Here is a 25258-nt window from a genome sequence, read left to right as displayed (position 1 = left end):
TCTAAAATTATCCTTCCAATAGTCAAAACTTCCTTTTTCAAAAATAACTCAAAATTTTGGACCACTTTTGAGACCCCCCAGAATTAGAAGTTCTAATTTCAAATCCTGTTATTCGATTCCGCCTGTTAAGTCCTACTTTCCTACTGAATAAAAATTTTAAAATAATAGTTGAATTATGTAAATAAATCATCTATGTTGAATGCATCATAAAATATCTTTATCTCTATTTTTCTATAATGTATCTGTCAAGCTTACGTTCAAGAAAGTTATTTGGTCAATCGCAACTCCCTCCGCCTGCCAATATATATATGTGACCATAATTCATGGTCGTTAATAAAAATCTCAATTAGCTATTTATTTGGCTCGTCAGTTAAAGCGAGAAGTTGCACGTAGGTTCAAGATCCATTTGGTTTGTGAATTTCAAAAAAAAAAAAAAAACTTTTACAACCACCTTTTTACCTAAAAAACTTCTACAATGTATGACAAAATCATTTTACATTATACCATTTCTTGGATGCATTTACAAAAGAAAGAAAAAAGAAAAAAGAAAACAGAAGAATGGTCTACTTATGACTTGATTGTAAAGAGTGCATTAAGATAAGAAAATAGCTAGAAAAATGTATTAAATGTTTTTTAAAAAAAAAATAACCCATCTGAAGATCTTGGTTCCATTCAGGTGATGGTTTTTGGATGTTCTAGCAACTTTATAGGGAAAAATATTCGAGATAAAAAGATGGTCGGAGAAAATGATAAAAATTTAGAATGTTTGAAACGTAATGCAAACAAATGAAGCCAATATTTTTGTACAAACTATTCTAAAAATTGTCATCCATATGTATGTATATGTACTGCATTTTGATGGTCCTTTTTTTGAGATGTTTTAAGAACTCTCACTGTAAAATTCATAATTGGAAAATGTATAAATTAAAAATATAGTTGAAAAACGTATTTGAAGTGAAAAAACAAATATATATATATATATATATATATATATACTTTTTTTTTTTTTTTGGGTGAAAAACTGGTCAAAACAAGCTATACCAAAGGGGCAGAGCTGGTTCTGAGTGAAAAGGATGTAAGAGAGGGACAAAGAAGAGAGAAGGTCAAGCAGGAAAGCTGCAGAGCTTCACGTGCGCAAGCATGCAAATGCATGCCCACGTGGCAGCACGTCGGACCCAAACTCCTACCCCTCGTGCGTGTCACTCTGTCGAGTGTTGACCCGACACACTTCTCTGTACAATCATTGGATACTCTTTCTTTGAATCATTTCCCATAATTTTGATCCAGTTTATCCCATTCGCACTCGCTAAGTCGGGCTCTACGGTACACGCGTTGATGTTGGCAGCTCTCGCTTTCTTTTTCCTCCTTTCACCTTTTCCTTTTTCTAAAGTAATTTACTCCTTTACTTCCCCTTTTTATCTTTCGCAAGTCAAACCATACACTAACAATAGCGGGAGACTGGCCGCATATGGCCCGGACGTTTGGTATTTATGACTAGAGATAATTTTTTATTGAATAAATAATATATATTTTGAAAAAAAAATAGTCATTAAATATGACAAAACTAATAATAGTACATTTTAATTGCATCACATACTTATATATTTTATTTTATCAATACTTTTATAATTTTATTATTCTCAAAAAACTCCTAAAGATGTCAGTTGAAAATCGTCCAAGAAGAGATATAAGCTGTTTCAAACAAAGAAATACCCTCTAATGTCTAGTTATAGTAACGTGTTAATTGCACAACGTGTTGATATGTCTTTGTATTAATTACACAATAAAAGCCATACTTCAATTAAATGTGTCTATAACACCATTTCAATAATTACACCAACACATAAGTTTATATGAGTTGTACTCGATGCAAAAACGATTGCAAAATAATTCAATATTACAGAAATATCTAGATGTCTCCATAAATCAAAATTTTAAATGTATCAAAATGAGGACATTTCGGTAAATATAACTAAACACATGCTGCCCTTATTTATACCAAAAGTTTTAAAAAAATTACACAACATTTCATATTTTCAAAAAATCATATTCATGCGGTTAAAATTCAAACCCCCTTTGACCACAATTCATTCTTATATAATACTACAAGAATAAGAATGTGGGTTTGCTTTCTTTTTGGTTTTATTGTCACATTCTCAAATTTTAAGGTCTTGTTTCGAAATAAACAGGCATATGAGAAATGTAAAAGAACATTTTAAATACTTTCCCACGAAAACTCACAATCAAAATGGCACCCAATCTCTGTGCGACTGTAACTTTTAGTACTGTTGATTTGTTGTATCATAATGACTTTGGTTTCATGCTCAGGTCCTAAATTAATTAGCAATTAATCAATTATATAAGCTTCTTAAAATGTACTAACTTGAGGGGATGGTATATTGATAAAGGATGTGGAACTATATCAATATATGTATAAAACAAAAAATAATATCTCATCCCATGGGACAAGAGATTACTATACTATAATATATCATCAGCTTCGGATGATGATAACTGAGTAGCACAGACATGCTAATCGGCAAATTGGCATAGACACCTGTTAACGATGGAATGTTCCCACGTATGGCGCCATTGATCGAGAGATCTTATTTTTCTTCTTCGTTCCTGTAAACACAGTTGTAGTATTCAACTATTCAGACGAATTCTTGAATCATTCTGCCATCCAAATCCGTACTAGCTAGTATACCAGCTTGCAGGTGACAGCCATATGACTTACTATCTCACACCTCCTTTTTTTTTTTTTTTTTTTTTGCCTTTTTGGGGATGTAGGGTTTTGGGGGTTTATATATATTGGAGTAATGTGGGAGAAAAAAAAAGGAAGAAATTAAGAAAGGAAACAAACATTTATTAGCACGTAGCTCACAACTCAAGACACTCACAAGGCACCACCTCAATCTGGGAAATTGTACGATGATTCTTCAAAGGAGGAAACAACACAAAGTAACTTATTACTACTCGCTCCCTTTTTTTATAACTGACGTTTAAGAAATTTGCTCTTAAGTATTTTTATCTGTCGTTGTATTATCCCCATGCAGCATTAATTATTTTTTCACAATTTTACCCTTTTATCTCTCTTTTCATAATTAGTGGGAGTTAGTTTGCATTGCTTTTAGTCTAGTAAAACAGTACCATTTAATACTCTAGTGAGAAAAAACATGAGTGAATTGGACAATTAATGAGGGTACAAAAGAAAAGTAGTGTATAGATTTAAACAATGAAAATTTTTTCTTAATTGGTGTGCAAAACCTTAAACGTCAGTTATAAAAAAAGGGAGGGAGTAGTTATCTAGGCGATTATTTAGAATAGATTATACGACAGTTATCATTACAAAAAAAAAAAAAAGAATTTCTACGGCTACCGTGCAGGTTTTCGCATGCATCCGTGTAGGCTTAATACTCAGAGTCGATAACCATGCAGGCATGTTCAATTTTGCAATCTGAGACATGCATTTGGCAATGATTTTCATTTTCAGTTGCTATAGAATTAGCAGCATGGTGGGAGTGCCTCCAACTTTAGCTCAAGCATTAACATTTTAGCTTTAACCAGGACCATATATTTTTTTTGTTATTAATTAGCAACAACACGACTTAATTAGCGAAAGGACGGATCATACATATTCATCTAGGTAATTATTCGTTAGAGTCGATTGTGGATAATATTTTGTAAAATTTTACCACTTTTTTTTTTCTTTTTGTCTTTTTGGTACCTAATGAAGCCAATTACGATTGGAGCTTGGCATTTTTTGTCAGAGTAGATGAAGGGTTGCACGTTCTTATGGAATTGGAAGCCGAAGCAGGAGGAGGAGAAGGATGAAGATCCAGTTTTTTTTTTTTTTTTTCTTTTTAAGAAAACATGGGGAGGGGCGGGAGGAATGAGGAATCTGGAATGAATGGAGGAGAGGAGGGGACTGGGATGGGGATAGGGCTGGGGGTTCACGTGGGAAGTAGGGTTTTGAGTTGAGTAAAGATGAGGAAAACCAGGCAGCGTTCACGTGAGTGTGGACTTTTGGTGCCGTGTGCGTGCCCACAGCCCGGGCGCAGGCTGAGGCACCGTTTCAATATGTTGAAAATAGATTTTCGATAGGCGTGACGGGACACGCTTGGTCCCATTCCCGACTTGTTTTGTGTCATCTTGTCTCCTCTCCACCTACATCCAATCTTCTCCAATCATTAGTCTCCCCTTCCTATTACCATTCCCTTTTTTTTTTTTCTTTTTTCTTTATTTTTCCAATGCATTTTGAAGAAAATCTACACGCATCATTGCATTCCACCGCTCTTGCCAGATGAAACTCTAGTAACACATATAGAAAGTTTTGAGTCCTACTAGTTCTATAACCATAAAAGGTTATTTGGATTAATGGATCTTCCTTCTAATGTACATGCAAATGCCTTTTTATTTAAATGCTTGGCGTTTTCATGATTTTCTTTACTCCTTGACATGTTCCGTAACAATATTCAAAATGCCCTTTGTTCTTATGATTCAAATTGCCCTTCACATAATGCCAAGATATGTTTTAAAAAAGTTTTAAAAATGAGAAGAATAGGATTTGAGAAGCGATAAAGGGGAAAAAAAAATTAGAACACAAGAAGGTCTCTAAATTTTGGAGTTCCCATCTCAACCATTAGACCTAAGGTTTTCTCGACATGTTTTTTGTTCAGTATTACATTCATATTTGGAACAGTTGTCTAACGAGTGCCATATTAAGATCAAGTTTTATATATTTTTTAAAATAAGATTAATTAAAAAAAAAAGTAAACAAATACAAAAGAGAGTAGATAAGATTAAATAGAAAAATTATATAAATATAAGAGAGGATACTAATTATGAAAAAATATATAAATACAAGGGAGAATAATAATTATATTCAATGTTAGTACGTGCATATATATGGTAGGTTAGGTGTGTTAGAAAAAACCCTATTTGAAATACATCTCTGATCTCTTCTCTTGAGGGAACTACTCGCTCTGTTTCTCTTTTTAAGGACAATAGTAATTCAAATTTTAAATGATGAAATTAATACAATCTAAAATTTTAAAATACTTATTCCACTATCGATTATCGAACGATGATTTTAACTTGAAACTATAATCCTTAAAAGGGATCCCAAAATCTCCCACGTACTTGTGAATACTAGTTTTCGGGTGCCACGCAAAGGCGCGGCGGCAATGCCCAGGTTTAAGCTTGGCATGTATAATTTTAGGGTTCTATTTATAATGCAATGCATGTAATGGTTTCCCAATGGAAATTCACGTGCATGTATTGCGAATATTTGTCTATAATAATGATATATCTGTCATTGAATTTGGAGTAAATATACTTACATGAGAGATAATTATGTATTAGGTTTGTTATGCCTAAATGGATATTAATTAGTTTTTGTTTTTGTTTTTGCCGCTATAAAAGCGTGGGCTATTTAGTGTGGAGAAATTATTTCTTTTTTTTTTTTTTTTGCTTTGTGGTTTATTGTTATGGAACAAAATTTAGTATCTATCAATCAGTTGAATGATGGATTTCGCGGTTGGATTGTCCAGGTTGTTATTGTTGAGAAGAGTCTTATTCACCGTAGCATTAATATGGGTCAACATTATCAACGATATGTTTTTGCTGATAATTTGGTAAGGATTATTTTGTTTTATTTTTTATTGTTCCTTTGATATGTTATAATTTCTTTTATGAGTTATCATGTTTGTTTGGGCTCATATAATATCCATTTTATATGGATAGGAATTCCATAAACTATTAGAATCTTAGTTAATAACTATTACTTCTTATCTATTCATAATCGATATGGATCTAGAAAAGAATAAAATAGAATTTTAAATAAATTATTGAATATTATAGAGCACAATGATTAATGTAGCGATATAGAATTTTGATTTTTTATCTGTCGATTAAATTCTAATTATCATCTACTATTCGATAGTAAATAGTTTTAGTATCGTTAAATTAGTTAAAATTTTCAGTTTTGAATTATTTTTTATACTTATATATATATTTGATTTTATATCATATATTTCTAATTCTAATTAGGAATGATTAGTTCCTTGAATTGGCCAATATTACACCAATAACCGATCTAATGTAACACCATGCAATCACCAACAAATGTACAACTCATAAACCATTAACATAACGAAAATGCCCTTGAATTGGCCAATATTACACCAATAACCGGTCCACAATCAATTGCAATTGAGACAGTACCCACGCTTGGTACTTTTATATCTCGTAGATATGCAAATTTACTACTAATTAGCTAGTGACAGTGGTCAGTGGATCTTCTTCAAAGGTAGCTATCGAATATCATTAACGCCTTCCTCGAGTACTGACTCTTTTGATGGGAAAGATAAAAGACATTATTAATTGAAACTTGTCATGAATGACAAAACCTAATAAAAGTTATTCAGTAGTTGATCTATTAAAGATGGTCGCCAAACTTAAAATGGCAAAATCAAGTACTTCGTCAAAAATTAATGCAGTATAGAATATTATTTGAAATAATTACTATAATATTTTTTATGATATGATGTATATAAAATAAAAAGATGATTGAGAATATAAAAAATATATTGAAAAATATGTTTATGATGAAAACGAAATATTATTTGAAAAAAAACCTGCTATCCAAACACTCCCAGACCATGAAATTCTTTTTCTCACGACAGACTCCTAGACCATGAAATTCTTTTTCTTCACCAAGATCTTTCCACAACACTATCCAATCTACGAAAACTCTGTGCTTCTAAAAGCTTATAGTAATAAGCCGTTCCAATGAAATATGAGTAGTAGAAAATGTCTGTGTATTTCTTTTAGATCACCTTCCTAGCAACCAGAGAAAGACCTCAAAGAAAGATTAAAAAGACCTTTAGGAGTGCTTATAAATTAAGGGCAAATTATCTGATTGGCCCTTTAACTCTTTGTCCAGGTAAAATTAAGCCCCTCAACTATTTTTTGATGACTTTAAGCCCTTGAACCTGTAAAAGTGGAAAATCGTGGCCCTTTTACCCAATTTCTCATGTTTTGCAACCGGAGGACCAATTCACACGCATGCAAGTGTGCTTCTTCAAAGGGCATTTTTGTCCGCCTGTTCTAATGGCGTGCGATGGGGGCGCGCGATGGGCTTAGTCGAGCGAAATGGCGGCGGGCTGCTCGCGCGAAGGGAGAGGGGGCTCGCGACTGTGGCTTTGGGAGTGAGCGGCGGCGGCACAGAGGATGGGGCGCGGCCGGCTGGGGTTGCTGGTGAGATGGCGGCGCGCGACTGGTCAGCGGCAGAGGAGCAACAGCAGATGCAGGGGGTTCGTGGGAGCAGCAGATCTGGTGGCTGAAGAGTTTAGCTGGGGCAGAGGTGGCGTCTGGAGTGATGTCGAGCTGGTGGTGGGGAGAGCGAAGCGCGAGATCGATTTGGAGCTGGCGGCGAGCACGGGCGGCGGCACAGAGCAAAACAGAGGCAGCGGGAAGAAGAAAGAAGAAAGAAAAGAAGAAGAAGAAGGAGGAAGGAGTTGTGCCCTTTTTGTTTAGAACAGGCGGACAAAAATGCCCTTTGAAGAAGCACACTTGCATGCGTGTGAATTGGTCCTCCGGTTGCAAAACCGGAGAAATTGGGTAAAAGGGCCACGATTTTCCACATTTACAGGTTCAAGGGCTTAAAGTCATCAAAAAATAGTTGAGGGGCTTAATTTTACCTGGACAAAGAGTTAAAGGGCCAATCAGATAATTTGCCCATAAATTAATATCACAGCATCAAATTTTCAGGATGAATTTTGTTATCAGTGATGGGGGGATTGATATTCCAATGATTGGGATGATGATGGCCGTGTGCAACAATATATCTCGCGCACGTGGCAGCGACCCACAAATACTAATTGATTGATTGATTGATGTTGTTATCTAATCTAAGGGTCACATCACCCGTTAATTCCCCGTACACCGAAAGAAAGAAAGAAACATCATGGCTTTGCTAGAGCGTCTCCATGTGAAGGTCACGTGATAATCGCCCCAATCTCCCAACTAGTAAGTAGTATTTTGTTTGGTTCCATTTTGGCTTTTTTGGACTGGGTTCAATTTTCATCCTCATAATTCTGAACCCCACACAAATATTCAGATGGATGGAATATTTTGCATATCTTCAAGAGTCACAATGTGGTGGAATATTTTTGTTTCTTTTGCTGTCACAAATTAAGATGGTCGCTTTCTAAACCAAGTTCGTTCCGTGCAAAAACTAACCCTAACATAATTATAAAATTTTCTAACGAGTGCCCTTAAAGCATTCGTTAACATACTCAGTATTAATCTAATCTATCATATATAATTATATATACACACATACTAATAATTATTATTTTTTCTTATATTTATATATATTTTTTATTTAATCTTGTTTATTCTTTTTTATATTTAATTATTTTTTAATTAATCTTATATTTTTAAAAATATAATACTTGAAATATATCTATGTAAAACAAGTAAAAGGGGCACGCTCTTGTTGAAGCACGTTACCCGCCCATCAACTGTTCGAAGAAAGCATTGCATGTGAAACAATAATGGAGAGGATCATTTCTTGAACAGTGATCGAGAAAAGACCATTTGCCAATGCAAGATTTTTTTCAAGTCCATCTTTACATGAAAAGCTACTCTGTCAACTCAACTTCCTGACGAACATATAGCTCCTGTTGGATTGCAAATGTTATGATTTGTAAAGTCTAGTTACCATCTATTTGAGAAGCTTAGTAATACATCAGATCCTAAACAGTCTAATCACCATTTGCTTGACCAATGTGGCTGGATGGAGAGACTCTTCTTCACCGACTTGGTTCCTGCTTACAACTGCAGACTACAATTGACAGTCTAGATTACATGAAGATGTTGCACACTTGATTACTTGATACAATTGCAATGTACGATTAATGGTCTAAATTGGTCTGAGTTGATTTTACATGTTATCGAAAACAATAATTAAAAGAAAAAAAAAAGGAAACGATCCTCCAACATTCTTGTTAGAAAAATGGAGGATCTATTCTCTGTTTTTTTTTTTTTTTTGCCAAAAATTTATTTTGGAGATTGTGTAACTAATGCTTACTCTCAAGTTCTTCGTTTACACGGTAGTGATATTTTTTGTTTCTCTCTTCATTTTTGAATTCCTACCTAATGATCCCGGACGTAATCTTGGGTGTGAAGAATAAAAGGGATTTTTTTTATATTTTCTTTTTCTTAGTAGTTTATATGTTTAAATAAGAGAAAAAGATTTGCAAAATTTAAAAAAATTAAAAGTCATCAACAGAAACAAAAAGAGAGGAATTCGAACACTCGGTATGAATAACTCACATGATAGATTAGCAATCCGTCGCTTTAGTCCACTCAATCTTCCTTGTTTGGAAAAGAAAATTTGTTACGTTTTTCGTAAATATATTTTTTAATCACTTTTTTTACCTCAAATATATTAAATCGTTACAATAATTTTTTTATAAAAAAAAAATTCAGAAAAATACAGTACAAACATGACCTTATTTTTGTACATTACAATTGTAAAGTGGAATTAACGGTTTAAACTGGTTTGAGCTGAGCTGACGTTACACGTCGGATAATGTTTCAAAAGAAAAAGAAAAAAAGATAGAGAAAGGAAACGTCCTCCAACATTCCCTGTTCATGTGACGCGTGCATTGATATCAAGATTGCAAGGTGGATTGCACGTGCTGACCCGGCAACAGCATCCGGTCACACGTGCGCATCCCAGGGTCAAGCTTTTAGATCCATTCTTCAATCTTCAGCTCCTTTTATTCTTTTTTTTTTTTTGAGTCCAATCATTCGGTTGGAGGTGTAGCGAAACCCCGTAGCAGTTACCGCGCAGCTCTACGAACATCGATGGAGTTCCAGCAATGCAGGCCGTCAAATGAGGAGATTCTAAAGGAGGTGCACGTGCAGTCATCATGCATTCGATTTGATTAAAATTAAGCATTGCTGCTTAGGAAACAGCTTTATAATAGGATAAACACATAATCATTTTTGTTGCACGTACGGGTATTATTAAAAATTGTGTTGTTAATGCTCAACTAATCATGCATTTTTGTTAAAAGATGTGACCCACTTGTATGATCATGTGATTTCAAGATCGCACTTGACAAAGTTACAATTTCAGAAATACATGGTATGATTCGGCTGCCTCAACTTTTGGTAGTATTGTCCATGTGACTTAAGCTTGAGCACAATTAAAGAGTTAAAAGGCTTGAGTTAATATTACATAAACTGTCAATGTACAACACGCTATCGCGATTGGATGTATGTTAGGCATGCAAAATTTGGATTTGAAATTCAAATGCAAATGAGTGAAAATGTATACATTGTTAGTATATAGAAATATTAATCCTCGAATCTTTGGTACTAGAATATTTTTGTCCATTTCTTTATTTATTCTTCAAAAAAAAAATAATTTTTGAGCCACCTTCTGGTACTAGAAATTTCATTTTGGACTGGAGATTAGTGCCACACGGAGATGGAATCGAGTTGAGTCGAATTCGAGCAGTGAGATCGACTCGACTTAAAAAAGTTAGATTTGCTCTCAAGATCGAGCATTTGAAAGTCGAATTCAAATTCAAGATCAAATTTGTCTCGCCTTGAGTTTGAACTCGAACTCGTGCAACACGAATGTAATTCGAGTTCAATTGAACATACTAATATATATATATATATACACACACACACATATACGTAGCTTTCAAATTTCACATATTAGATTCGAGCTTGATTTCTCGAACTACTCAGATTAAGTGATTTGTTTGCACCCTACTAACACATGCGACGTAAAGAGTTGGCATGGCGAATAGTTTAGAACTTCTAGCTAAAACTCGGTGCACACTAAGAAAGAGGGTTTCGCGACTAAACCCCCGTCCAAACTTGGGCTACAACCCAAAGACCAAGAGCTGGAAGGGACTAAACGGCAATTACATTTGCACCAGATCAGAGAAATGGAATGAGTTGAAGAATTATCGAAGCAATACTGCATGCATGCAGACTATCTGCAAAACAAGTTTTTTCACCATCTTTACACATAGAGTACGTATATGACATCACAAAAAAGAAAGTGTGATACTACATATGAAAATGTTCCAAATAATCTTTAATCAGAACGCGCGCTTGCTACTACTACCCGTGTGTGCAAATAATGCAACAATAAACAATAATTGGCTGCAAGAATGAGAGGAAAAACAACCCTTATTCCTTGTAAGATAATTGAAGGAAAGATTTTTTTATCATAAAATATTTGGAGAGTTTATACAATTAAATTAAATAGGTTTCTAATTCCGTCGTGGATCCTAATTAAGTGTAAGTGTGCCACTTTCATTTGCTCAAGGCCTTCTTCAAAGGTAAAATAAGCCTTAAATCCACGAGGCCTCAAAGCCCACACAGTAGGCCCACGTTTCTTTGCTGCTCCTTGATTTAATTCTTTCATGACTATGGGTCATCAGATGGGCTTAAAGTTGGACAAGCAGTTTCACTCGTCCGTTTGTAATTGTGAGTTTGTTTTATTTATGGATTCATTTATTCCGTAAATTCTTTTTTTTTTTTTTCCAAAATTCCTTAAGCCCTAAACCTCTGAAACCCGGTGTGGTCTGGGGAGACCCTTACACCCCACAGTCTCCGTCCGCTGCCACGGCCACCTGTCTCAGCCTTATCCAGCTACTTTTCTGCTACGCAGAGCTCTAAACAGATTAACTTCTTCCCAGTCTTCATCAACGCCCTTCGTTCCCAGGTATTCCGGCAGCTTCAGTAAGCTGTCCTATGATCAGCACCCCCTCTTTAACCAAAGGAGGCTGGGGTGGGGGGAGGGGATTAAGCTGCCAGTTTCCAACTATTTTGGTTTAAAATATATAGAAAAATAAAAAGGGCTTTGCTAAAATGTCCAGACTATCTACTTTCTAGGTCAAATTAAGGTTACTAGTCACGATCAGGTTTTGGTTCTCTTGAGATTGTCCAAAAATGGTCCGTTTTAATTCAAAGCGCTCGTCTTTGAATACTTCTTTTCCTTTATATTCAGGCGTTATTCCTGGTGAAGAGTGTGCGTGTGTGTTTCCCCCTTGTTTTAAATAATTAGATTAGGCCTTGTCACCTTTGCATCAGATGCAAAAGAGAAATTGGGCTGGTACTTCGTAGTGAATTTTATGAAGTGAGAACAAAATCATATTAATTTATCACTTTTTTTTTCCGCGCCTTTGCTTGACCTGCTGTTAATCATGTCGCATCCACAAAACTAATGTTTGTTGTTGTTGTTGTTGTTTTTTTTGTGGTTTGGTGTTTGGGCATTTAGGATTTTAAGGAGATGGGGAAGCATTTGAAGAGACGGCGAACAACAGAAGAAGAGAGTGAGAGCCATAGTGGATCTGAATTTGATGAAGACAGGGACACCATGGAGAATGATGTGTTACCTGATGTTAGTTTCATTTGATTTCTTGCCTTTTTTTCTTTTTGTTAGTTTCTTATGTGGATTCTTAGGGGGATGAAATTTTGCTTTATTGTTCTTTTATGGTTGAATGATTGACTCTCTGTTATATTTAGGGCCATAGTGATGACTATGATAGCGATGAGAATGGTTGGGAAGGAAAAGAAGAGAGTCATGATGAAGATGGAGATGGAGATGAAGAGGATGATGATGATGATGAAGAAGAAGAAGAAGAAGAGGGGAAAGAGGGAATCAATGAACAAAAGGATGAGGAGATGGCACAGCTAGAGAAAGAATATATGGAGCTTCAACATGCGGAGCAGTAAGATCCTCTTTATTTTCAAACAAAGCATCTTTTATGCTTATGTGCCTGTGTATTGTTTACATAATTATGAGTGGAAATGCACCCCATGTGTCTGTGTGGATATATTGGAATTGGATTGGTCTCAGTTTTGCTAAGTTTGTATATTTTTTGGAGCTGCATGTCAATATTTAAAACCTTAAATGAACTTGTGGTTTTATTGTCAATCCAGGATTTGTTAGTTGTTGAACTCGTGAACATTTTTGAAGTTATGAATTTAGGGATTAAATGGAATGGTAAGCAAGGAAGGCTTTTAGAAATAACTAAGCATACAGGTTTGTTCTCATTCATGATATACGCAAGTCTTTCCATCTTGTGAAGATTCATCTAGCAGTTAGTGCTACGTAGCTAATGTACGGATTTATTCGTTAACAATTTTTAATGTATTTGACATGCCATTTTTATTTTTGAGCTGCTAACTGCTGACTAGATGTTGCCATACTGGATTTATCTGTGTGTGTATGCTGCTGATCATGTGTGTATTGTGCTTCTAAGCATTGCTAAATGGCACTTTTGAAGAGAAACAATGCGTGTTTGGATAGGAGATTATTTGAAATATTAGTATTTGGAATAATTGCTGTAGCACTTTTTGCAATGTGATGTATGTGAGATAAAAAGGTCATTGGGAAAATAAAAAGGTGTGTTGGAAAATGTGTTTGCGATGCAAGAAAATAATTTTTTGGCAAATAATTCCCATCCAAACACAATATTTTTCAATCTTGTTACATGCTTAAAGAAAGTCAGCCATTTTACTTGTGAAAAAATTAGCCAATTTAAAAAAAGGATGTTAATAAAAGTTTTTATTGCTTACAGCTTCCTGTTAATCTATTTACCTTTTAACTGTATTCAGTTCTTTTTCTATTAATTGCACAGAGATGTTTTAAAGAACCTAAAGCGCCATAAGGATGAGGATCTTCTAATAGGTCGTGCAGTGAAAAATCAGAAGGTATGAAGTTGTTTTGCTTGTATGTTATAGCCATCAAGCAATCTTATCTTTTCACCCTTTGATTTAAGTGAATGTCATTTTCTTGTAACCTCACTTTCATATAGCTTTCATAGATTGTGTTTATTTTTAAGTTATTATAATTGTCTGCGATTTACATGTCTTCTTTCTGTGAAGGCTCTTTGGGACAAGACTCTGGAATTTAGATTTTTGTTGCAAAAGGCATTTTCATATTCCAACAGGCTTCCACAGGTTTAGTTTAACTTGAATTATACGCCCTTGTATCTCTTCATGTGTGGAAATACATGCACTAATGAAGAATTCCTCTATGATGTAGGAGCCAATCAAGTCCTCTTTTTGTAGCTTGGAAACTGGGGTTAATGAAGCATATTCGGATCTAATCACTTCATCGCAAAAAACATTAGACTCTATTCTCGAGTTACAGGAGGTAACAGTATGGTAAAAATTTTTTCTCACTTCTGAACGTAGCAACTCTGACAAAGCTTTTTGGTATAGCAATGTTAATGAGACGCAACAGCACTGGATTTCTTTGAAATTATCAATTCCTTGTTCTGACCAAATAGTCCATGTGTTTTAAACAGGTACTGCTAGACAAGAATCCTACTATTGCTCAGTCTGCAGAAGGTACAATAAGTTATTTTCCAGTGATTTAGGCCAATGTGGGACTATGGGAGGTTTTCCTTTTTTTTTTCTTTGGCTGTTCAATCTCGGACCTTAGTCAGTAATGGGGAATAAGTTAGTCACTTTTGGTGTTTAATCTGGTACTTTTTAGCACCTTTTGGTATGTAAGATGCTAATACTGTATTTCTGAAGCACAATGTGAGTTTTCTTTGCCTGCCACTAGGTATGTTGTCCAGTTGCCCGAGGTTAATAAAATATGGTTTTTGGCAACTCTTACCGTTCTAGTTTTCGGATCTGGGTAATGAAGTTTCTTCTGATTGTACATGGTTCCACCCCTTGCTCAGAAAAGTTCTTGTATTCCATTATAAGCACAACACAGTAATCCCATTAAGCGTGTACTTTGGTTTGAGTCTGTTTATTGATTTGTTTAATCTAATTTATTTTCTTGAATGGATCCTGATATATGCATATTTGATGGCTAAAATTTTCTCCTCCACAGCCGGCTCTGCTAAGAATTCTAATTATCTAGAAGCTTCAGGAAACTCAAATGCGGAAGGTGATGAAGAATGGTTGCGGATCTCTGAGATGCAGCTGAGGTACTTTAACTAATATAGAAGGCCTCCTCGCTTGGTTTCATACACATATCATTAGCATATTCACTTTGAGAGAGAAATCTATGTGTTCTTTAGGTAAACCAGACCTACAAGATTACCCCTGTAAAAAATGTTTATAACCTGCAAGTGTACAATAATGGCATGGGAGTCTTGAAGTCCAGATTATATTCTTCATCGAGCAAAAGAAATTCAGGCCCTAATATTTCACTGCAAAAAATTGAAGCTTGTATCATTTGATAGCTGCTTTTGGAAGTTTTTTTTTTTTTTTCAAACAAGCTAACTTCCGGGTAGATTATTAGGGAGTAGCAAAAATTTTCCCCTTTTATTGGGATCTATTTATCATGATTTTGTGCATACGCATGGTGATATTAAATGCAACTCTACTTTCTTTTGAAGTCTGAGGAGAAAGATGGATCTGGCACATTACTTAATTTACTTAAATGGCATGGAATTATTGATCTGTTGATTGAGATGCTTCTTCTTTTCTGCAATTTGATGTAATGTAATTTTGTTGATCCATGTAAGTCCTGCAATATTGGCAATTATTTCCATTCTCCAAACTATGAAGTACATATGGTTGCTTGTATTTTCTGCACACATATATTCTTCTCCGTGTAAATAACTGTACTATTGTTTTAGACTTGAGCATTTTTACTCATAAGTTGCCCATTGGTGTCGATTGATATCTTACTTGTGTTCGATAATGCAGGATGGCTTCTTTTAGGAACAAATCGATAGATAAATGGCAGAGGAAGACCCAGGTGACAAGTGGAGCTGCCTCTTTCAAAGGGAGGTTACACGCGTTCAACCAGGTTTAGTCCAAGTTCTTGTATAATGTGCCATGATGCAGCTAAAAGCATAGCCAGTTAGAGTGATCATGTTGATTTTTGCAGAACATTAGTGAACAAGTGGCTCTGTATATGAGGGATCCAAGTAAAATGATCAAGGGAATGCAACAGGATAGATCGGCAGTTGCTCAATTTGGAAATGTAATATTTGGTTTCCCAATTGCAATGATTAGCTTCTGAATCTGCTCTTTATCTGCTTTGCAATATAGTATGTTGGAATTATAAACTAGTTCTTTGCTCGTCTCTTACAGGTTCTGGGTTCTACTGTTCATAATCAGCCAGAGGTATCACCTGGCTCTGCTGACTTGGTTTCTGTGGTTATTTTAACCTAGGATTAAGCTTCAACTTGTTTGATTAAAATAATGAAGATAAATTACATGTAACCCCGTGGTTTTACATAATGCTACCTCATCCCCCACCCCCAGGGGGGGGAGGTTTCAAAATAGCCATATAACCCCTTGTAGTTTTATGTAAGTGGAAAATGGACAGAAAGCACCACAGGTTACAGATATTGAACCAAATGCAGTCCAAAAATGTATGACTGAATCATAATATTCACTTAACCCCCTTATAGTTTGCATGAATGTCTACTTTACCCCCTTATGGTTTTAGCATTTATCCATATATTGTCCCATAGTTTTGTGCAAGGTGGTCAGACCGTTGTTCGATTTAATACTTAAGGGAAATACTGGTATTTCAACTAACGACATTATAGACGCTATTTTCCGTCAAGTTTTCACTTCACATGGAAGTATATGGGGTGAAATGGATATTTTGAAATGTTAGGGGGTCATGTGACAATGGTGAAACCATGGCATTTATGTGTAATTTACCGAAATAATGAAGAAATTTGTTGGTATAAGTTCATTCTGCTGTATATACAAAATGGTTTTTCAGTGGAATCAGGTTGTTGAAAACTGCTGGATACATGCTTAAAATTCAAGTTACCTGCTTTTGTAAACCGTTTAAACCTTTTATCACTTCTCTTCGTGATATCTCAAATTGTTTGGACTATTATTCCTTGACATTAATGAATGTGACCCAAACATATGTTTGGAAGCATCATGGGGTTGCAGAATGTATTGCTTGATATGCGATGTCAAAAGCTAATGTTACAGCAATTGCTCATTTATTTTTTTGCTGGAGTAGAGCTCTACATGGTTCCACCTTACTCTGCTAGTCTGAAATAATTGATGTTCCTGTTCCCTCACAGATGCCTAGAGTGCTATATAGGGTAATCTAAAGCACGTATGATACTGCATTTTGTTAGGTCTAATCTTTTAACTCTCATCAGGTTATAAGCACAGGTGGTGACCCTGAATTGCTGGATGACTCTGACTTCTATCAGCAACTGTTGAAGGAGTTCTTTGAGACAGTGGACCCAAATTCATCAGGTAAACTTTCTAGTATATCGTATATCAGCAAACAGAAGGATTCTTTTTATCGTGTATTTTTTTTTTTCCAATAATTGTCTTTGTACGCTTGTTATCCTTGTTCTGCATTTTGTGAAGGGCATGCCAAGATAGTTACTGTTATCTGTGTGGGAAATGTTTTACTCCAATAGAAAATATTACATTTGGTTATTCAAAGTCGTGAATCTCTAGAAATCGATACATTTCCGAGATAGCCCAAAACTTGCCTGTTGGACTCCTATGTCTAGTACTGGTTTGCCAAGCATAGACAAATTGTCCCTAAAAGTTTTGAGAACGCTTTTCTTTTACCTTTTGAAACTTCTTGTTTAGTAACCTAATATATAAATACCAGCTGAGGTAATGTATTTTATCATGAAACAGAGGCGGCATTTTATGCTGTAAGAAGGCTACAGGCTAAGAAAAGAAAAATTGTTGATCGACGCGCCTCAAAAAGTCGTAAGATTCGGTAAGTTACCCAGCTGGTTAGCTTGTTGAGTTGCCAGCATTTACTATTTATTCTGTATCACCTTGATGAGCGCCAACTGTAGTTGTTTTTCATTTTGGATCAAGTTTCAGATATCTATGTGCAGGTATAACGTCCATGAAAAGCTTGTCAATTTTATGGCTCCCCTACCAGCGGACATTCCCCCCATGGCCCCTAAATTGTTTGAGAACTTGTTTGGGCTAAAAACTCAGAGGCCTGCAGTATAGGCTTATTTGTAGGGTATAGTTTTTATATTCTGTAGATTGCTGGTACATCATTGACTGTACAATGGAAGTCATTATATAAATTTTTTTTTCAAAAAAAATTCTTCCTTGAGATCAAATTTAGCCTGGGCTATAGGTCTTTCTCCCTTGGCAAGCTGCAACGTGTCAAGGAGATGAGGACTAGCCCAAAATTCAGAATGATATTATGTAACAATTAAATTTCTCTATGAACTACTACTTGTTTTGAAGATCAAAATGTCAGTATCAGGATATTTGGATTTCAGGCTGTGTATTAGCATCTATAAAAACAAAATTATTAAAACAATGAACAAGTTTTACTGTTGGGCTTTGTTATCCTGTATTGACATCAAAGGCAATGTAATTTCCAGAAATCAAACGTCACATAAGCATATGAACTAAATCCGTACAATCTCAATGCTTTTGCCAACCAGGTTGTATATCACCTGATGAATATAGCAAACCCTATCATTTTTCCCCTCAAAAAAGAGATCAATTCTATCCACTTCACCGACCTAGTCACCTAATGAATCTGCGCGACCAACCGGGTTCCATATCACGTCAAAAGTAATCAAAAGGAATAGAGAAGGGACAACACAAATAGAGAGGGCAAAGGTGAAAATAAACACTGCTTAGCTCATACCAGACAAAATTAACATGCATATATATGAGAAGGCACTACAAAATTGCACCTTTAAAATTCACTTGAAACTTTTATTATCTCCAATAACAGGAAAAGGACAACTTTGGGTGGGGCAGAAAATAATCAAAAAGATAAAAAAAAACACTAATAAGCGTGTCTTTTGAGACAAACCACAAGATTACAAAATTACAGTATAACGAATAAGTTCACACTACAATAGTCCACAAGTTTGTACACTGGTTATCTCGTCCCTAACTTAACGCCGCCGCCACTTTGGACTTATATTGGCGGTGCCTGGAATGACTGTCCATAGTAAGCAGCCGCCTGGTCTGCAGTGGTTGATGGATATACTGGAGCGTGAGATGGCATCATAGCCGTTCCAGGATTACTGCAAAACCATAGAGTGAGTGAGCATTTTCTAGTTTCCAAAAGCACAGGTAGTAAGTTCAAGACAATATAGATCTGGAATCTCATGTATGAAAACAGAAATTGAGGATAGGAAGATTTAGCTTTGACTTCTCAACACATGGAAAGCTTTCATGAATGTTCTAAATTGAATCATCAGAAGATATGCTCAGTTCCTTTCTAATTCAGGAAAAAAACTACACATAGTTGTCCTGAAAATCAGCATAAAAAAATTTTAGGAGACAATTGGCAATGACTTTAATTTTTATAATTAAGCCAAAAAAAGCTTGCCCCAAAGCAATCGAAAGCTAGCATCATGCACAGGTACAGAAAACTAGCTTGCTAGGAAAGATTGGCGAAATCATATCTGAAAAACTCTCATATAAGCCTCACAGAAATCATAAATCCAAAAGGTATTGTTAACAAAATTTTTCTTTCAAACTCTACCCATGTGTATAGTAATATTGAATATTGACAATAGAACCAACAGTCATCTGCCTTCCCTAGATCCTACAGTGACAACAGTTGCCACCAAGACACGACGAATTTTGACAATTAGAGATTGTTAGGTCTACAAGCATAGATATTCACTGCAATACAAGGTACCTGCCTGCAGTTCCATACAAAGTGAACACAAGTGCTTATGCTTGTTAAGCTACAAACTTGCCCACACTTAAAAAAACCACACACATAAAGGAACAAAAAGCATGCGCATGCAAGTCCTAGCATAGAGTTTTAGGACATTAACCTGCTTATATAAAGTCCACTATTGTGTCCATAACCTTGCAATAAAGTATTTGCTTGGAGATAACTATTTGCTTGGAACAATGTGTTGGACACAGCAGGTCTGCATCACACAAGACAACACAAAACATACATCCTTGTTAGATGTACGGTCAATCTAAGAGAGATTCCAATTTCAATTGCAGGTCCAGAAGGCCCCAAATAAATGATAAAGTGAAGACTACACGAAACAAAAATAAAAATTACATTGATGGCTGTACACCGGATTGTAGCATCAACTGGGAATAAACATATTCATCAATTCTCTGCTTTGCTAGGCTAACCTGTGAGGAGTAGAAATTAGATAGTGAGAGACTTCTAAATCAATCCAAGTAAATTCGCTATTTCAAATACAACAATATTTTGAGAGAAAAATAAAAATCATTGAACTACCCCTGTAGTTGGTATCAACTCTCAATCAGATTACATGGATCAGCAATTAGTACAGCTTAACAACTTATAGATTTTGATAGAGGGTTAACAAACTAAATTTCTGTATTCTCATGGGTAATTTATTTCACTGCTTCACAAGGTTTCAAGATGGATTCTCATACATCAGTCCACAAAAAAAGCACAAATAGCCCTTATTGATGCTTTTTTTTTTGTTTTTTGGTTTTTGGGGGGAGAGAGGGGGCATAGAATGGATGGTGGATGTTGTTTTTCTTAGTACTGTAAAAACCAGAAACTTATATCACAGACGAGCAATGTTCACCTGTTGAGCACTACCACCCAAATGAATTTGCCTTTGAGTTTGTTCACCCTTTGCACCATAAACCTGCCAAAGCAAAAAGTACAGCAGAAGGAGATTTCAGATCCACACTTGAACATGGTCTGAAAGCCCAAAGTATACAACTATTCTATCACAAGTATCACACGCATAACATTTCATTAACACATCTGAAGAGGAGATAGAGTTCAAATTCACCAAATCCACAGAGGTGGGAGTCCTACACTTGAAAAAATAAATTAATCCACGTGCAGGAAGCTTGAACATCACTAATTTGTAAGGTGTAATGAAACTCAGATACTAGTGCAAATAAATGACAGCCCTCAAGATACAAATACAGCAGATTCAAGCAGTAATCAAAAGTTGACCTCTTGCATACAAGAAAAGAGATGACAGAGAGAGCCAACATACCTTAATAGTTGCTCCTGACTCAGTCCTGATTCTTGAAATGTTGGAACCACACCGTCCAATTAAGCCTCCAACCATTGATTCAGGAACCATAATCTCCAGATTTACATATTCAGCTGCAAGAGTGGTTGTCCTAAAGATCATGCCGTTATGAGAAAAATATTAACATTGCATACAGCAGCAGAATGCAGCAGTTTTTATATAAATACAAAAAAGATTAGGCAACCTGAAGCTGGATCAACGTATTGATGAGGTTGGCGATTGAAGCCGGGAGTATAGGATGGATTGATGGAAATTACTTGTTTAGGTGGATTATCCCTGAACAATTTTTACATATAAGTATGAAGTAAGAAAGTGAGACGATAAATTGATCGGAATTAACCAAAGCTGTAATATACCTCAGTTGACATCCAATCTCCACAACAGCCTTCAGGACTGTATCAATGTCTCCAGAAACCTACATTTGACATGTAATGGAGCAAAATTCAAAATTCAACAGAAAACAAGCAAATGACGCGCAATCATTTTCCCTAAAACTCTGGCTTCTTGTATTGACTTGTACAATTTCTGCAGAAATATCCCTTGGTTTGCAGATCAGGTAAAATTAGACATCTCAACATCATCTCATATAGGCAGTCAAATGAAGCCACAAGCCACCATGGGCAAACAATCATTAGTTCTATTTCCTCAAAACAAACCAAGAAACTAAAATTACATTTCCCTCATTATGTTCAAAAACAGACTTTCGTCTGACTAGTGACCATCATTTTGAACTGAAAAAAAAGATGTCAAAGAGAAGAAGAAGACAATATGTCATTTGCACTCTAGCAAGATTAATTTCACATTATGACACTTCAAGTTTCAACTAAATCAACACAATAACTTGGTTTTTACCTGCACCACTCGATCAGACTCATGAGCAGATGCACATAAAGGTAACTGACTTTGAGCAAGAACCGTAATAGAAGCTCCAGAGGAGTTCCTTAGTTTCTCAATATTTAGACCATTCAGTCCAATCAAACCACCAGCTTGCGTACCAGCAATTAAGAGCCTAATTGTATTAGCAGCAACATGCCCAGCTGCTACTTTCTGTGGCTCAACGTTAACATCATCATCCTACCAGATGCAGAATCAAAATTACCACATCAATGAACTTCTCTTACCCAACAAGTTGCCACACCAAGAACCAAAAAAATAAGAATATATTGAAGAATATATTGAACATATTCCCATAATCAAGCACGTAGAAGCTAACAAAGCTCACAAGAGGTCAAAATCTGTGGCCCAAAGAAAAGAAGTGGGAAAATTAAGCATATACATGCCAAAAGTCTGTGGCACCAAAAAAAATGCAGTAGAACAATTAAGTATTTCAGATTTCTAAAGAGATTATCTAGTGTTCTCAAGCATCCTAATCTTTTCTACTGCTTCTTGCACATGTTTGAGAAGTCACGTTGCAGAGTTGTCCTGCATCTATTGATATCTAAAAGTTCTTGGAATTAGTTTTTTAAGGAGAGTCAACTATCTTTTGCTCCTAAGTTGTATACAGCAGGTATGAATGGAATTGCTATAGGCAAACACAGACTATAGAGAAAGGATTCTCAGACCGATTAAAAGAAAATCCTCTGGTGACGACCAGTAACTTTTTAGAAATTCACGACATATCTGAGGTAATGGATTTCTCAGGAGACAGATGTTCACAATGGACACTTGATATCATTTGAAAAAAAAAGTAAGTGCCATCACCTTAAGGATCAAATTGACAATATGATGAAGGGCCATCTCAGCATCACAAAATATGTTGTCACTGTCTTTTGAACTTATGATGATTACTCTTTCTTCATGCCGCTGCAAACATCAAAATTTAGAAGTAAGTTCCATTCTCTGAGAAGGAAAAAACTACTAAACAGATAAATGCGATGTAATATATCAATTAGCAATGATGAGACAAATACAGCACTTCTCTTTGTCTGCCAACAACAACTCTAACTGCAAAAACAAACAACTTTTTCTGCTGAGGGTTTCCAATTCTAAAGTATCTAAATCTATGAGAAAATTAAAATGCCTCAGAAATTCATTATTCAACAAGAGGGATGATTGCCATATACTTAAGCCAAAAGAACGCAATTAAACAACACTCAAGACATCTTCAAATTAGGAGACAGAAAATTTTCTGCATATATATTTTTTTTGGTATACAAGGCCAATCTTCTCGTTTTACTGACTGCTCCTGTTCCAACCAGCCACCACACAAAAAGCCATACCACAAAGTTTGTAACATTTTGGAAAAGTCAATCTAGTGGACCTACCAGTTCCTCCTCCTCCCTAGGACCCATTCACAAAATCCCCACCCACCCAAAACAAATATTTGTACCGCTCCAGCACAGCTTCTGCCCCACTACCCTCCATCTCCGACAAATGCAGAATAGAAATGAAAAAAAGAGAAAATACAAACTATAGCAGACTCAAATAACAGTCATCATTGTTATATTCCCACGCGACCATGCAAACACAACCAACCAACACTGCCCCTACCATATCAGCTACTGCAACTCTACATTTCCCACAAACTATGTCAGCAGCCAAATTCATCAACTGACACTGACAATCCTTCCCAACCTACACCATCTGCCATCATTTCACACCGACATTGCTACGATCATCTAACATCCCCTCCAAAGCCATGCACAACTATCAAAAAATCATTTCAATACTCCCCAGCAATATCCTAGGTTTTTTATTACAAACTTTCTTGCCCAAAAAAATCCAGGTTTCTCAACATGAAAAGTTCCTGATCACGTTCCTACTAATTCAACTAAACATTACATGTTTGCCAAGATCCAGTACCTAATACTAAATTGGCTATGTTACATGGGCTCAAGTTCAGATGTGATATGTATATTACATGTGTATGTGCGCACTCGTGCAAAGGTTGGATTGTCTAATGATTTTCAGCTTACAACATCTTTTCCCAGAACTCAAGGTTAACTACGCAACAGCGTCTTAACTTTAGGTGACTTTCAAATAGTAATTAACAAACAAGTCATCCCACATGGCTAGCTATTATCCTCTCAGGTCAATACAGCCATGCTTGAAAATTTGACCTTTGCTCTACTATCTTTCTTTATTTTACTTCATTACTCCAAATTTACGAATGAAACTCCGTTTGATAAATGCTTTATAAGCTATTGGCCAGGTTTCCATATCAGTTACCAAAAAGGAAAATTAGATGAAAATATGCGTTCTAAAAGCCCAGCCTTTTACAACTAAATATACTCTGCAAAACGTAGGCTTTCTAACCCCACATCCACGTCCTGAAGCAATTTGCAACGTTTTTGCCCGATTATGGACATCAATGGTTAAAAGGATTTTTCTTATTGATCATCTACTCAAAACCAAAATTATCAAATTCCAAACTCCTAAACTAACAAGACATTTCTGTTCTGCTACTACGTTTAACTTCAAGTCACTAAATTGCCCTAATAAAACAACAACGACAAAGATTGCTCTTTTTTTATAATTTTTTTTCAGCATCACAACACAAAATTAAGAGAATTAAGAGAGAATAAGCAACAAAATTTAAGCACTCACAGCTATAGCGTCCGCTATTTTAATATTTGCTTTGGTATCTTCACGAATCTTCTGAATTCGATGCCCAACTCTACCAATAACCTTCCCAATCTGCCTCGACGGCACCACGATACGGTAAAGGACGTCCTGAGTGACCTTGACCCGCCGTTTCAGTGCCGGAGCATCAACGGATGTACCGGCGGCTTCCGCCTCACTGTCATCTTCTCGAGGACGCTTCAACGTGTTCGTCCGAGGCGGATCTTCGATCACTGATAGCATAGCCGAGGCTGCAGCTGCAGCTGCCCCTGGAGGCGACGCCGTGGTAGAAGAGGTCGCCGGAACCGAAGCAGCCGAAAGTTGTGCCGGAGTGTTTGGGTTTACAAGGGTTTCGTTCGGGTGCTGAGATTGAGCCATTCTGGGTAGGGGCGAGGTCTACAGACCTGAAAATATATCTAGGATCATTAAGCATCCAAAATTACTACTAATATATTCTTTGTCAAATATACACGAGGGAGTTTATGATAGGAAAGAAAAGAATGCAAGGACAAAGATGTAATTTTCTTCAAATGCTGTTTGGGTTAAAAATTGTGGCGTGTGTTGGGGTTTGTGACTAGTTCATTGTGAAAGGAGTAAGAGTGACACATGATCGGAAAAATTTTCAAAATGGTAACAGGAAAATTACTCTCTCATAAAATGCAAGTTTCATTAAATTTAGGGTAAATTCCAGT

At 35.9% G+C, this 25258-nt stretch overlaps 2 protein-coding genes across 6 annotated transcripts; one reads left to right on the top strand and one right to left on the bottom strand.

The window, feature by feature from the left end:
- The first annotated feature begins 11613 nt into the window (after positions 1-11613).
- LOC113726854 (uncharacterized) lies at positions 11614-18098 on the top strand. Of its 5 annotated transcripts, none has more exons than XM_027250755.2 (14): positions 11614-11764; positions 12320-12442; positions 12568-12773; positions 13686-13758; positions 13933-14007; positions 14093-14203; positions 14358-14400; positions 14897-14993; positions 15721-15823; positions 15905-16000; positions 16111-16143; positions 17154-17253; positions 17653-17737; positions 17862-18098. In XM_027250755.2, exons 2-14 carry the CDS (start codon positions 12332-12334, stop codon positions 17980-17982), a joined length of 1254 nt encoding a protein of 417 aa, XP_027106556.1. In that variant the 5' UTR covers positions 11614-11764; positions 12320-12331; the 3' UTR covers positions 17983-18098. The 5 variants fall into 5 exon arrangements, with proteins under 5 accessions (XP_027106556.1, XP_071931451.1, XP_071931452.1 ...); XM_072075351.1 differs by having other exon boundaries at positions 11631-11764; positions 14936-14993; XM_027250757.2 differs by having other exon boundaries at positions 11631-11764; positions 17848-18098.
- A 585-nt stretch (positions 18099-18683) lies between these two features.
- LOC113726853 (uncharacterized) lies at positions 18684-25017 on the bottom strand. The gene is made up of 10 exons (XM_027250753.2): positions 24552-25017; positions 22707-22808; positions 21858-22079; positions 21362-21420; positions 21190-21281; positions 20967-21079; positions 20541-20603; positions 20036-20112; positions 19794-19892; positions 18684-19028 (listed from the first exon to the last, which is right to left on the bottom strand). The coding sequence occupies exons 1-10, from the start codon at positions 24942-24944 to the stop codon at positions 18920-18922; spliced, it is 1329 nt and encodes a 442-aa protein (XP_027106554.1). The 5' UTR covers positions 24945-25017; the 3' UTR covers positions 18684-18919.
- Positions 25018-25258: the final 241 nt, after the last annotated feature.

Source organism: Coffea arabica, chromosome 2c (genome assembly GCF_036785885.1).
Source record: "Coffea arabica cultivar ET-39 chromosome 2c, Coffea Arabica ET-39 HiFi, whole genome shotgun sequence".
Lineage (NCBI taxonomy): Eukaryota > Viridiplantae > Streptophyta > Magnoliopsida > Gentianales > Rubiaceae > Coffea > Coffea arabica.
This window is presented reverse-complemented; position numbering and strand designations above follow the sequence as displayed.

Coding starts and splice junctions, on each gene's coding strand:
- LOC113726854 (XM_027250755.2), top strand. CDS start 12,332: ATGGGGAAGCATTTGAAGAGACGGCGAACAACAGAAGAAGAGAGTGAG. Junction 12,774..13,685: donor GAGCTTCAACATGCGGAGCA/GTAAGATCCTCT, acceptor TTAATTGCACAG/AGATGTTTTAAAGAACCTAA. Junction 14,008..14,092: donor ATTCCAACAGGCTTCCACAG/GTTTAGTTTAAC, acceptor TCTATGATGTAG/GAGCCAATCAAGTCCTCTTT.
- LOC113726853 (XM_027250753.2), bottom strand. CDS start 24,944: ATGGCTCAATCTCAGCACCCGAACGAAACCCTTGTAAACCCAAACACT. Junction 20,113..20,540: donor TGGGTGGTAGTGCTCAACAG/GTGAACATTGCT, acceptor TACTCCTCACAG/GTTAGCCTAGCAAAGCAGAG. Junction 19,893..20,035: donor TCCGGTGTACAGCCATCAAT/GTAATTTTTATT, acceptor TGTGTGATGCAG/ACCTGCTGTGTCCAACACAT.